General features: G+C 46.3%; 1 protein-coding gene across 2 annotated transcripts in view; it reads right to left on the bottom strand.

The window, feature by feature from the left end:
• The window catches only part of RTF1 (RTF1 homolog, Paf1/RNA polymerase II complex component), a 29,466-nt gene extending 17,523 nt beyond the window's left edge, over positions 1-11,943 (bottom strand). Inside the window, exons 1-7 of one of the 2 annotated variants that reach the window (XM_078617019.1) lie at positions 11,614-11,943; positions 7,206-7,376; positions 5,453-5,597; positions 4,672-4,894; positions 2,467-2,581; positions 1,711-1,822; positions 76-226 (exon numbers count right to left, since the gene is read on the bottom strand). In XM_078617019.1, the coding sequence (XP_078473145.1) occupies positions 76-226; positions 1,711-1,822; positions 2,467-2,581; positions 4,672-4,894; positions 5,453-5,597; positions 7,206-7,376; positions 11,614-11,691 (995 nt within the window). In that variant the 5' untranslated portion in view covers positions 11,692-11,943. The remainder of the gene's footprint in view (positions 1-75; positions 227-1,710; positions 1,823-2,466; positions 2,582-4,671; positions 4,895-5,452; positions 5,598-7,205; positions 7,377-11,613) is intronic. The other variant, XM_078617020.1, reaches the window with a different exon arrangement.
• Positions 11,944-13,926: the final 1,983 nt, after the last annotated feature.

Here is a 13,926-nt window from a genome sequence, read left to right as displayed (position 1 = left end):
AGACGTGTGGAGTCGTTAGGAGTTGGCGCTCGTTCAGGGAGGGCACGCGCACGCAGAAGGAACCCAACGACTCACTCTTCCTCCTCATCGGAGGAGGACGACGAGCAGGAGCTCTGGTCGCTCTTCTCGCTCGCCTTGTCATCCTCCTCTTCCTCCTCCTCCTCCTCGTCGTCGTCAGAGTACACGTCGCTCGCGTTCAGACGCTGCTTCCGTGCCAGAAGCTCTGCTGAAATTGGTCAAAATAAAACAATGACGGACGACAGTCCTTCGGTATCAAACAAAGATGAGGAGACAATATGTCACCTTCACATATTTGTCTCTCCACACGCAAGGCCTTCTGGGAGTGGAATATTTCAGCAGCATTGATTCAGTACAAGCAAACACTGGACCTTTTTCGGCACAATGTGTCTCATCAGCAAAGTCAAGCTTGCTTGAATCAATTCTGGTGAACTGCCAGTTGTTATCGAGAAGGATTCCCTCTCTTTAAGATTTAGGTCCTGGTTTGACACTAAATTATAATCAATCGGGTCATTGTGGAGAATATAAATAACAAGTAAAAAAGTTCCTTCTGACGATGAGTTTGCACAAGTGAATGTATGCAGAATCTCCAAACATAAGAGAACAGATAAGACTCCCTCATCCCAAAGGGATACTCATGAGTTAACATGACCCTCGACTGGTACTTGAACTCACGCACTTTCCACTCTGAGTTAAGCACCGGATGGTGCAGATAGATGTAGAGCTGGGGATATCCAATTATTTGAGCAATTTATTATATCAGCTCGGAGTCTGTAATATGAACTGTACTCGGTCATTGTGGAATACCGTAGTTTCATTCATGGAGGTGAGAAGTCACGCATGCAACAACGGAGCAATGGTGAAAGAAAGGGTGGTGAGCGATGCCAATTGAGAGTGTGGGCTCAGACAATGCATTGAAGTGACATCATAAAAAGTGATATAATGCTAGATTTGAAGTTTTCGTGACTGCAGGGATCCATACTCTTTGGTTCTTTCGGTAAAGTCACGTAGGTAGAAAATAAAATAAATCACGACGTTTCTGATGATGATTGCTTGTGTTGCAATCGAAACGTCGAGATTTAATTTATTTTATACCTACGTGACTTTACCGAAAGAACCAAAGAGTATGATATCATGCTACTCTTGAACAACTGCCATGGCTCACGTGCAGCTTAAAGTTACAAGCCATCACGATCACTGTCAGCCAGTCAATCCACTGCTGAAGGCAAACCATTACTGACCCTAAATTTCGATTCATAGCTTGCGTGACTGCAGGTATTCATATTCTTGGTTTTTTCGGTAGAGTCACGTAGAAGGGAAATAATAAAATTATAAAAATAAACCAATTAAATTCTCACGACGTTTCGATTGCAACACATGCAATCATCATCAGGTGTGAAAACCACAGCAAGGAAATAAAAAAACGTCGTGAGAATTGTATTTTTATTATATTATTATTTCCCTTCTACGTGACCCTTTAAAACTGCAAAGGGGCGCAGAGCAACGCACACTCTCGTGCGGCTGTGCATGGCTGCATCTACTAACAACTGGCAGGCTTTGGCCTGGTCGGCATCGAGTCTGGCTCAGGGGTTGCCCTGGCAAGATCCAAAGTGTCCACACGGGCAGTGGGGTTGTGGTGAGATGGGGGCAGAGAGGGGGAGGGGTTGGAGAGGAAGGTGTGTGGTCACCCACCCGTCTTGTTTTTCTTCTTTTCGCGCTCGGCTTTGAGCTCCTCCATGGCCTGAGACTTCTTGTCGAGTTTCTCGTCCCGCTTTGAGCGCCGCTCCTTGCTGTGCGACATCACCTGCCCAAGGCAACGCCGATGCCAAATCCTCAGTCACCGTCAGTCACGGGGGACGCGCTCGCACGTTCGTTCCGTTTCACCACCGGCTCACGTGGCACCGGCGGTAGTCGCGCGTTCACCGCTTGTTGCAGAGGTTCACGGTTCAACTAGAGAGGCCGCCCCGATTATTACTGCGGCTGCAATAACCATACATGGTGAGCGCCGTATACTTCACATCGTGCGTTAAAGCCCCCCTGACTTCATTCGCAAAGAGTAGACCATCGTGTGTGCCGGCATCACGGTCAAAATTTTCTTCGTTCGAAAATTACACTGCAATTTTCAATTGGAATTAGACACAGCAGCAATCATTGCACCAGGTCAATGTTGCAAATGACGCCTATTCTGGTCTCTTGGCAATTCTCACCGACAAAAAATAAACTTGAAAAACAACTACAATAAAAACATTTGTTAAAAATAAAATTCCTGGCACTGTCCGTGCATTTGTGCAGGATCCACAGCAAGGGTGTGGGGTGGGTCGGGAGGTGTGGGATGCAGGTGACGTCATCATGCAGATGTACGCGGTAATGTCACCACCGCGTGCCAGCCAGCCAGCCAGCAAAACTTTTTTGCAATCTCGTAAGATAGATAATTTTCCGCCGTCTCACCTTTACGGGCGTCTCCTGCACCTTGCTCTGCTTCTCCCTGTGCTCCCGGTCATGCTCGTGCTTCTTTCGTTTCTCCTTCTTCTTTCTCGCTTTCAGTTTCTTCTCGATTTCGAATCTGCGGCATTAATCGTTTACGAGTCGTGCATCCGAAATTGATTTTTTAAAACACGGCGCAAAGGCGCCTGTGTTGAACCGAATTTCAGGATCGAAACGGCTCGGACCGGCTAGTGGGCTTCGAGCAACGTGCCCAACAGATGCTGATCAATGACCCCACCACCACATTGCTCGGTTTCACCAACACACAAGCTCATCAGCAACGACACCACCCGCCTGGCCATCTTCAATTTTCCATGGAAACAGTGGCCAAAGCTTGGCTGGATCTGCGCACAAGCCATGGAAGATACCTGATGCACAAGTGAATAATCAAACTCACTCCTGCGCGTGATTGCCGCGATGAACACCAAACCACGGACGCATAAATGCGCACTATGCCCAATAAATATTTGAAGGCGGTGGGTGAATGAATGGGTAGCTATATCTGCAATTCACTAACTCTCATACAAAGCAATTGAAGGGCTAAATCACTTAGAACTGAATCGCTAATAGTTGGCATTTCTTTTCCATACAAAATCACCATCATCAGCCACACATGAAGCAAATTAGAGGAAACAATGTTACAATGTCTCCCTGCTGACATGAGCCTGGGGCGGTGCCAGTGGTGTAAATTTCATATTATCATGATGAGGGCCAGTCTCTCCGTTAAAGAAAGCAATTTTAAATGTAGGCTTTCGCGATCAATATTGTCCATAAGAGGTTTTTGTGTTAGATCGTTTCAATATAAGCGTCGTTAAACCAGCCACCACCTGCCACAGCCAATTAGTAAGGTTTATCTTCTTGGTTCTTTCGGTAAAGTCACGTAGAAGGGAAGTAATAAAATAATAAAAATAAAACATAATAAAACAATTCTCACGACGTTTCGGCCACAACGCAAGCAGCCGTCCTCAGGCGAAGAATGAAACACCACCAAGCTCTTCGCCTGAGGACGGCTGCTTGCGTTGTGGCCGAAACGTCGTGAGAATTGTTTTATTATGTTTTATTTTTATTATTTTATTACTTCCCTTCTACGTGACTTTACCGAAAGAACCAAGAAGATGAATCCCTGCAGTCACGAAAGCTTTAAATCGAAATTTAGTAAGGTTTGTCACGAAACAAAACATGCCAATTCGTTATTAGTACAGCACATCGGTGTGTTGGAGAGTAAATCCACAGCATTCACAATTTGAGCATGACATTTAGCTGGTAACGACATCCAGCATCATTTTCCAGAATTCTCCAACATCAGTGTGCTGTACAAGTAAAGAATTGGCATGTTTTGTTCACGTGACAAACCTTACTAATTGGCTGTTGGGTGGTGGCGGGTTTAACGGCACATTTATATCAACGCGATCTAACCCAAAAAAAAAAAAAATCTATTTTGGAAGAAACCAATGTTGAAGTCCCATGGTGGTAACAATTTTATCGGGCCTGAAAGGATGTTGGTCTGATTCAATCCCTAATAATGCTGCTTTGAAAATCACAGCCTTATAATTGTGAGTCGAGTCATTTAAACAGTGCCAACATGTCAGATACAAACAAAACCCCAAACTAAAGGATTACCAAAACGAGTCGGTAAAATATAGTAAATTAGCGAGTAATCACAAGCCAATCGCTCCATTAAATGTGAGGTCATGCTATTTCAAACAACAATTCTGCATTTTGATAGTTTTTGCATTGCTCTTCTCTGCACCACTTTTGGTTCTTGAGTCATAAGCGGAATGACAAACAACTTTCATTATGAGTACAATGGATGTAGTGGCATAGTTGTCTCGTGTGCAGGCGGTGTAACTGAGGACAAGGCACCGGCTACGTATATACAGAAACTATCGTGTTTTTGTATTGTTTGTTGTTGTAACGTTCTGACCCGCCCCGACTGGATATCTGTGAAAAAGCTTTATAGCTCATCGGCTTCTGACTATGACTTATGTTTAACTTCTTTCGCACCGTACGTAGCCAACTGTTCTAAATGGAGGTGTGGGAGGCGGGGCAAAATTACACATGGGGTTTGGAGGGGGGGGGGGTCACCCATTTCACGACCTTCTTGCAAACAGGCTATGCCACCACTGAATGTGCTTAGGGGGGGGGGGGGGGGAGCTTTTGCATGCCGACCTCGTCTTGAGAACCTCGCGCTTCTCGATGCGGTTGTAAAGCTCCTGCTCGCGCTCCTTCTCCGTCATCTTGGAGAGGCGCGCGCGGTCCTCTGCGTCGCCCATCAGGTCGTCGTCGTAGCCATCGTGGAACTGGTCCTTCCCTTCCGACGATGAGGACGATGAGGACGAGCTCGCCGAACCCGAGCCCGAGTCGCTGCTGCTGTCTGAGTCCGACACCTCCCCTGGGGACAGAGAGGGCGGGCGGGGGGGGGTGGCGTAGTGGCCACGAAGAAGGTTCGGTACGGCAGTTCTTCCAAATGCGCTTCCTGGCGAGCCACGTAACAAAATTAGTGCGCGCAGGTGGGCCACATGACATGGGGTCGCGTGTAAATACGTTGCGACGTGTTTCCGCACCTCCGATTAGCACGGTTGCCTATGTACGGTGCGAAAAAAGGTTCGACATACACACATACATGACGTCTGTGCACCGGGAACAGGATGTAATAACATCTGTACATATGAATAATAGTTGGTACCTGTTGTGTATAGCTTTCTCATCTCTACGTATTGTTTATTTCTCTTTCATCTGAATCGATGTCAAGCATCAAACGTTGGATTGGGATGGAAGCTATCTCAGTCAAGAGAGGCAGCGATGGATGAGGGAAACGGTCAGGACCCAACAGCCCAAGAGGCTTAGCGACTCCAGTGTCTCCTTCCACGGTTAAAGCCTCCTGCCGCTCTGCTCCGTTCGAGCTCTTGCTCCGACCGAAGCGTTGGACTGTACTGCGTTGGGGCCGCACCTTCCTCCGGCTCGGACGCCTCCGCCGCACTCTCCTCCTCGGAAGACCCCGACGCTGTCTTGGCCACGGCCGACGTCTTCTTACTCGACTTCTTTCCGCTCTTCCCCTTGCCCTTCTTCTTAGCGTTGTTGCCTCCGACCGTCCACTGTGGAAAATGCAGGCACACACCTCTCGTAAGACCGTCAAGACGCCTCTCGTATGTATTAGGCAAGTAACGACGCATTGATTTTATGGAAATCGGCCCCAGTTTTCCTGTGTTGAACCGATGCAGCGAATAATATGCACTCCCAAGAAGCAATAGCTTAATACAATTAAACTCTGCACTGGTTTAACACATTCACTGTCTCATCAGCAGTTAGGCTTGCGTGAAGGCAATGCCGAGAAGGCCGTGCAGCTGACATAATGTGTAAAATAACCACTTATATTTTTTTTACGTCAAGCCGCAAATATGGGAATGAGGCTTTATTTATCTTGCCTAAACATTCTTCACACCGACTCTTAATGAGTTTTGAATGTTGTAGATGATTAATGGGATAGAATTGCAAAATACATTTAAGGCACAAATTTTAATTGTGGGAGCAATCGTTGATTATTTTGATTCGTACATGTTGCACGAAAGGTTTTCACGTGGTTCCTGAAATGCTGCACATTCTGCAAATTTTAACGGATAGAATCCAATCTTGCCATCTCAGAGAAAAAAGTGGCAATAGATTTTATAGCGAGGGGGGCGACTTGCAACAACATAGCTAGAATATATCTTTATAATTTTTTGTTCCTATTTATGCAGTGTTATTGACAAATGTGGAGTTTATTGTGTTGTTATTTGCGCTTGACCACCACTGCCAAAGCAGCAGCAGCATCACCAAATAAAAAGTTCAATATACAGAATATGTCGTGTATATAAAATGCATGGTGCTATATATAACCATATTTTCAGTGGGATAGAGCCAAGAGGATTTCCTTTGGCTACATAGTTCCAAAACATTTCCAACCGTGATAATTTAATTTAATCAGAGTTTAAAAGGAGGGGCCACTCGATGATAACTTTCTTTATTTTCTAGTTTAACCAAACTGCCAATGGCCTAGAATTACCACATTTTTAATTCAATGCTTTGGGGTGACTGTATTCACAACGCTATTCCCAAAACATAGTATGCTGGTTAAAGGCCAACCCCAAATTCCATATTAACAGAAGGGCTGTGAATGGATAGATTAAGGGGAGATACCCATTATGAAGAAATAACCAGCACACATCATTCTGGTATTTTCCCATAGTGTCGGTAATAGCGATGTGAGAAAAAAAAAGCTGAGAAAAAGACCGTCAGAACGAAAATCTGACCCCAAATATGAAATCACTCCACAATTAACGATATAGCAGTGCCATCAAGAACCTGGATTTGAATCCAGATACAGCCGCCCATGATTAAACCGAGATTTAAAGTGTAAAGCAATGAGTGTGCTGTACTTGGCCCTTCCCCCCTCTCCAACCATTATATAAACGGAGTGGTAGCTCCTGCAATCTCTCATTTACTTGATACAGCTGTCGTGTCTGTGACGGTTCCACCTGAAGATGGAAGCTTGTGGTGCCTCTGAAACGTCGTGATTTTTATTTTATTTTACTTTTATTAATTTTAATGTTTTTACCTACGTGACTTTACCGAAAAAACCTAAGAATATGAATCCTTGCAGTCACGAAAGCTTCAAATCTAGAAGCAATGAATGAAGCGTCAGAGCGAGTGTGTCGCGATCTCACCTCCAAGTCGCTGTCGGACGTCTCCGAGTCGGAGGAGTCTGACCGTTTTGCCGCAGTCGCCGCCGCTGCCGACGCTGCCGCCGGTTGTGGCGTGGAGGCCGGAGGCACGGGAGAGGGGCTGCTCTGCTGCTCGGGCTCACTGCGCTTGCGCTTGGCCAGCGAGAGCCACTCCTGCACGGGAGGCAAAATGACGGCGGCAACAACAATCGCCATTCGCCACTAAGTGGCGATAACGTCACCACGGCGCTTGTGTCAGGCAATGTGCACCTTAAGGCTCGTGGACGGAGGGGGGGGGCCCTCTGCACATGCACGCGGTGCGACTCAATGACTGAGCAGGCACGCCGCGTTATTCAGAACCGTGCATACCAGTCAAACGAGATCAACTACACCTCTGATGCAAAGGGTATATTCGTTATTTTTTTTTAAGATAAAGCTTACTACGTAGCCTCTCACTTTTGTGCTGTATACCTCTCGGATGTGCTTTCGGGTTGTATCGAGTGTTGTTCGGCACAATGTCCGACGTTTCTCTCCACGTGCTGGGAACTGAATTAAGTTCCAAAAGAAGATCGCAGCAAGTGGAGTTTCGAGTGAATGGTCCCAGGTCGTGAAACGACACTCCACGTACTAGGAACTTCTTCAGGAACTGAATTCTGTACCTCAAGCAGCTCCTAGTATGTGTCGTTCATCATGTTGTGTGACATCATGCTGAACCACATGCAGAACACCCGAAAACACATTGGAGAGCTAAAGCTGGTAGTTATTAAGAACGAGGTGAGTATAAGAGGTGACTGGGTGGCTGAGGTCAGAGCTGCCAATGCCAGGTAGCCGTCCATGATTAAATTGGGGTTGCAAGTGTAGAGAGATGATGATTTTCCACCTGATAGCCAATGGCTGCACGTGAAAAAAATCATTACATTGCACCTTACTATGTCATTTATGTCGCTAAATTCCAGCTCTGAGAATTTTCAATATAAATGTTACTTTCATGTGACAAACATAACTCTCTGTAGCATGGTACGTGGGAAAGTTCTAGCCCCTATTGTGTGGATCAGAGATCACTTAGAGGGATCAGAGGTGGCTCCGTGATCGTAGTACACGATATCGCTTCTACAGGGCTGTTCTCTAACGCAAGGGAGTCGTACTGCTCTGCAAGATATAATAATAGGGTTTTTCCCGTTTTTTCTGGCAACAAAACTGAAACCTTTTTACAAGAATTCATGTCTGCATTAACCACAATACTTGCAGTCAACATGCAAACAAAAAACATACTATGATAATATATGCATTGTCCTTGAAACTGATTGGTCCACACCAAGTTTTTTGTTTGCATTTTGACTGCAAGTATTGTGGTTAATGCTGACATGAATCCTCGTAAAAAGGTTTCAGTTTTGTTGCCAGAAAAAAGGGGAAATAACCCTATTATTATATTTTGGTACTGGCAAAGGAGGTCTAATGATGATGATGCTCTGCAAGAGTTCGGAAGGACTTCTTCGTCTCATGCCATGACTTCGATTGCTCATATGGTGTATATATGGAAAATTGAAGACAAGCGACTGTGCTATTGTGGCCATGAAACACAAACTATAGTAAACCAATGTAGCCTGCGATCCTTCAACGGAGAAATAGCAAAGCTACCAAAAACTCCCTGCTGAAGCACTCTCGTGCCAAGCAGTCCCTCAACATTGCCATTTATCTCTTGAACATATTGCCATAGGCAAGAACAGAATTGGGGGGGGGGGGGGGGGGAAACAGCTAAAAAAACACCAGGTTAGGGACTGTTGGGATGTAACTATTTCAGCTGTTGTCGTTATTGCTGTATGCTTTTCTCCATCCAAACTCTGAAACTGAACAGCGTATCCACTCATGAATAACTAGGCGATTGCCCACGATTACATGTACACATTACGTAGGGGCTTAAAGAGATCGACCTTGAGGAAGAATTCTACTCATAGGTAGATTGTCATTCAATACCAGCAGGCTTCAAACTAAAATAACAATTCAAACGTATATATCGTCGACAACTCAAAATACAAAAAACAGAAAGACGTTTAAATTCGGCCCCAAAGTTTGCACAAGAAGACAGAAGGAATTAACTCAGGAATATGACGTCTGCAGGCGGTGGACGCGGCGACCCACGTTGCGCATATCAAACTAAAAATAACAAAACAAAAACACGAGCGGGGCACATCCGAGCACGAACACCGCTGCAACCCCCCCCCCCTACATCCGACGGCCGAGGAACATAACGCATCTATTACATTGTGCATTTTCCCACCGACTGTCAAAACAATACGAGCCGTCCATTCCACACCCACCCAGCGTGATGGGTTCCGTAGCCTAGCTTGCGCACATCACAAGAGTGAATACATTTGAGATGCATGATGACTACGTTCCCCGGCTAGAGGTTAAAATGTCTCACTTTCAAAGCAAAAGTTTCATGTATTCTACAATGCATTTACATTTTGATTTAAAGCTTTCGTGACTGCAGGGATTCATATTCTTGGTTCTTCATCACACCTGATGACGATTGCTTGTGTTGCAGTCGAAACGTCGTGAGAATTTTTATTGTTTTATATTTATATTCTTTTATTATTTCGCTTCAACGTGACTTTACCGAAAGAACCAAGAATATGAATGCATTTACAGTAATTCCAAAAGCATTTAATTCGTGAAAAAAGCAAAACTTAAATGAAGCAAGTTTATTTTGAAATTATTCAACTGCTTTAATCCACCTACAACACAGAATATGGCAACATACCGAGTAATCATTATCATCACCCATGCTCTATTTGCTGCTGGATGAAGGGCTCACCACCCTGCTACAATCCCTCACGGTCCTGCATTGCAAGTCGCAGCAATCCCCACCGATCAGCTGCTGTACAGGGAGATGCTTTTACGGCTCCATCTTCACTGCGATTGTCTCCTCTAGGACGCGTATCCCTCCTGTCTGGTATGTTTTAAAGCATTCGCTCACTGGTCTCAGTGTCGCTAGGGCAGTGTTTGTTTACAAAGCTTCTGCTGAAGAGACCCAAAATGCCAAAACAAGTCAGTGTTCTCTGTAAAAAAAAAATGCTGACTAGCGCGGTGGGCTACGTAGGGTGCGAAAAAAGTTCAACATACGTGCATCTAGTTTAACACGTAGGCTTTCGCGACCAATATTATTCACGATCAATGTTTTTGGGTTTAGATCGCGTTATTTATAAATGTGTCGTAACCCTCCACCACCCGACACGGCCAATCAGCAAAAAAGTGTCACGTTTACAAAGGACAAATAGTTCACTGCTTTAGCCCACCGGTGTGTTGAAGCGTGAAACCACAACATTTACAACACACCGGTGGGCTAAAGCAGTGAACTATTTGTCTTTTGTCAACGTGACACTTTTTTTGCCGATTGGCCGTGTCGGGTGGTGGAGGGTTACGACACATTTATAAATAACGCGATCTAAACCCAAAAACGTTGATTATGAATACGTGCATCTAGGCCAAAAGAATGACTGCCATAAACATATGCCGTGAAGTTACAGGGGCCAAACAATCACTTCTGACATGCGGGTAAAGATATCGGGCACTATTTATTTGGCGTTTCTCTGTTTGAGGTTCTCAGATGCTCCCTAGGAAGACGTCCACAACTCCGCTGGAAGACAGCGTGCACACACATTTCATTGTACAGTACACTACTGTACTGCATCACTCCTCCCCTTTCTTTGGGTTCTTACCCGGGAACTATCTATACTTAGGATTAATATGCGACCCTTTGAGCCAACGCTGGTACCTTATATGCCGTGTTTAATACTCGTGGGGTTAGCATGAGCCATGGTCATACCACTGCTGGATGATGATGAATGGCTCCCGAAAGCGGTCGCGAGATAAAAACGCACTACACATGTTCATCACGGCCAAACACAGCACGATCAAAGTTGTACCGCAGTTTAGCCAAGCCTTAATGCAGTTTATTGAATTGTGCGAGGTCATACAAACTTGTGCGGGGTGGACAAGACGACATGCGTGTAATTCCAGGCACAGTAATGCAATGTCGAACACATGTCGACGTATAGAGGCTGGACCGGGTTTTAGCTTTAAGCCTCGAGGGTGAGAGACGCGAGTTCAACTCCTGGCTTGCGGCATTGACTCAGCTCATCATCCATCCGCAGTCAATGTTGTTTTGGTACAGCCCCACTTTGGGGTTTAGGGTTATGGGGTTAGGGTTTAGGGGTTAGGGTTCAGGAACGTGGGATTCTAACCGCCGGCTGTGGGTTTGCCAACAGGAGGCGAGCATTGCCTCAACGCTCGTTTGAGACACGAACAACCCACTTAAGGCTGCGTTAAAACACACACACACTACGCTCGGAAGGGAGTGGGGGGTATAGAGAGACAAAGACGGCCGGCGGTGGGCCCAACAATCACTAACCGCGTCCATGCTCTCGTCGCTGCGGCTGTCGTCGCTATCCGAGTCGATCACGACCCTTCCTTTTCTCTTTTTCACCATCTTTACGCCGTTCGTTGTTTTCGTCGACGTCGCCGTCGTCGCCGCCGCCGCTGCTGCTGTTTAACCTCGCTGGCTTCCTATCGGCGTGCGGTTAATTAGCGGCGGCCGCGGGAGGAGGAGGAGGGGATTAATGAAGCGTCAGACAGCGACGAGCGACGCGATCCGATGCCCTCACTCTCTCTCCCCGGCCCCTTCGCGCCCAAGCTTTGCCGTTCTTCCCTGATGACGTCACTGCCGTTTGGAATTCGCAGCCCGCATTGGCGATGCGCGCGCGCCGATTGGCCCCGGGGGTGGGGGGTGGGGTTGGTGGGGGGGGCGCGTGGGCCAATCGCGTGCGCGAATAAGCGGGAGGTGGGGGGGAGGGAGGTTGTTGGGACGGGTTCCTATGCGCGCTAGGAAATTAAATCGAATGCACGCGGCTCGTTGGTCACGTGACCGTTCCTATTCCGTATCAATACTGGACCTGGTCTACGGAAAGCGCGGTGGGGTGGTGGTGGGGGGCAGGGACGGCCCGCGGTCACGTGCGCGTTTGGTAAATCGACCCGCGTAAACACGCGAACTCACATTCCGTTCGTCATTGACATTCGTAGAAGGGCCACGGCGCGAAACGTTGATTACGTCACGGTACAAGAGTGAAAATTCGAGTTAATTGTGTCATCGAAAATGCCTGCATTGTACTTTCATTTTACACAGTTGTTGAATGCAAACCCAAGGGCCAAAAACATCCAAGCGGCCACCAAATACAGTAAGAATAACTTTTTAAATACCGTAGATAGAAGTTTACAGGTTTCTTGAATTTCGCAATGTTATTATAACAGCTTCAGGAAAAAAAGAGATGATGGGAGGGAATTCTTAACCGGATCAGAGCAAGGGAAGAAGCATAAATTAGAATCATTATTGCGACTGGAGGAATCCGATGAGCTATGAAGCTCTTTCACATGTTCACTATGGCGGGGTCAACAATGCAGCATGGGCGGGTCAGCAGAAAGAGATGTGTTGTGTGACCTGCAGTGGACTTAGTGGGCCAGTGACTTGAGTGAGTGACTGAGTGGGTGAGTGACTTAGTGAGTGAGTGACTTAGTGGGTGAGTGAGTGACTGAGTGGGTCACTCAGTGAGTGAGTGAGTGAGTGACTGAGTGGGTGAGTCACTTAGTGGGTAAGTGACTGAGTGGGTGAGTCACTGAGTGAGTGAGTGACTTAGTGGGTGAGTGAGTGATTGAACAGGTGAGTGACTTGAGTGGGTGAGTGACAGTGGGTGACTTAAGTGATTGAGTGGGTGAGTGACTGGGTGGATGAATGATTGAGTGGGTGAGTGACTGAGTGGGTGAGTGAGTGACTGAGTGGGTGAGTGACTTAGTGACTGAGTGGGTGAGTGACTTAGTGGGTGAGTGAGTGACTTAGTGGGTGAGTGAGTGATTGAATGGGTGAGTGACTTGAGTGGGTGACTTGAATGATTGAGTGGGTGACTGGGTGGATGAATGATTGAGTGGGTGAGTGAGTGACTAAGTGGGTGAGTGACTAAGTGGTAGAGTTATTGAGTGGGTGAGTGACTGAGTGGGTAAGTGACTGAGTGAGTGAATCACTGAGTGGGTGAGTTTTGCTGTGACCACTGGATGGAAAAAAAAACCCAATTTAGACCGAGTCCTCGACATGGATTGAGGAATCAACGAGTGAAATTAATGGCAACAATAACTAGGTTAGTAGCGATGTTAAGAATCAATGAGGCGACTGACCCCTGATAAGCTAGTGAATCGGTGAGCTTTGGTTCATCAATCAATGTGGCCAATCTCCGTGGAATTCCACTAAGTGCAGTGATTTGAGTATCCAGCAGGAATCTCATAAGACAAATCGTAACACAACGCTTTTTAAAATGTTCCATCGATTAGTTTGTTGAACAGCGGCAAACGCGCGTGAAAGCCGCAGCAACAAGGCTGCTGTGTGCTTGCGCCGCATAGGGGCCGTCCATAAATGACGTCACGCGATTTTGGACGATTTTTGACCCCCCCCTTCGTCACACGGCGTCACAAAAAGTCAGACCCCCCCCCCTCAAATATGACGTCACAAAGCTCTGCCATCCCCCCCCCCCAAAAAAAAAAAACATGCTTCAAATCGCTTTCAACTATTGTCATTGTAGTGCGTATTTAATGTGGCGCTGCACTCTGATGTTGTAGAAGACATTTATTAAAAAGTCAATTTAATTAAGTAGAACATGTTGTCTATATTTATTTAAAGTTG

This window comes from Lampetra planeri, chromosome 52, assembly GCF_965212315.1.
Source record: "Lampetra planeri chromosome 52, kcLamPlan1.2.h2, whole genome shotgun sequence".
NCBI classification, from domain to species: Eukaryota; Metazoa; Chordata; class Hyperoartia; order Petromyzontiformes; family Petromyzontidae; genus Lampetra; species Lampetra planeri.
This window is presented reverse-complemented; position numbering and strand designations above follow the sequence as displayed.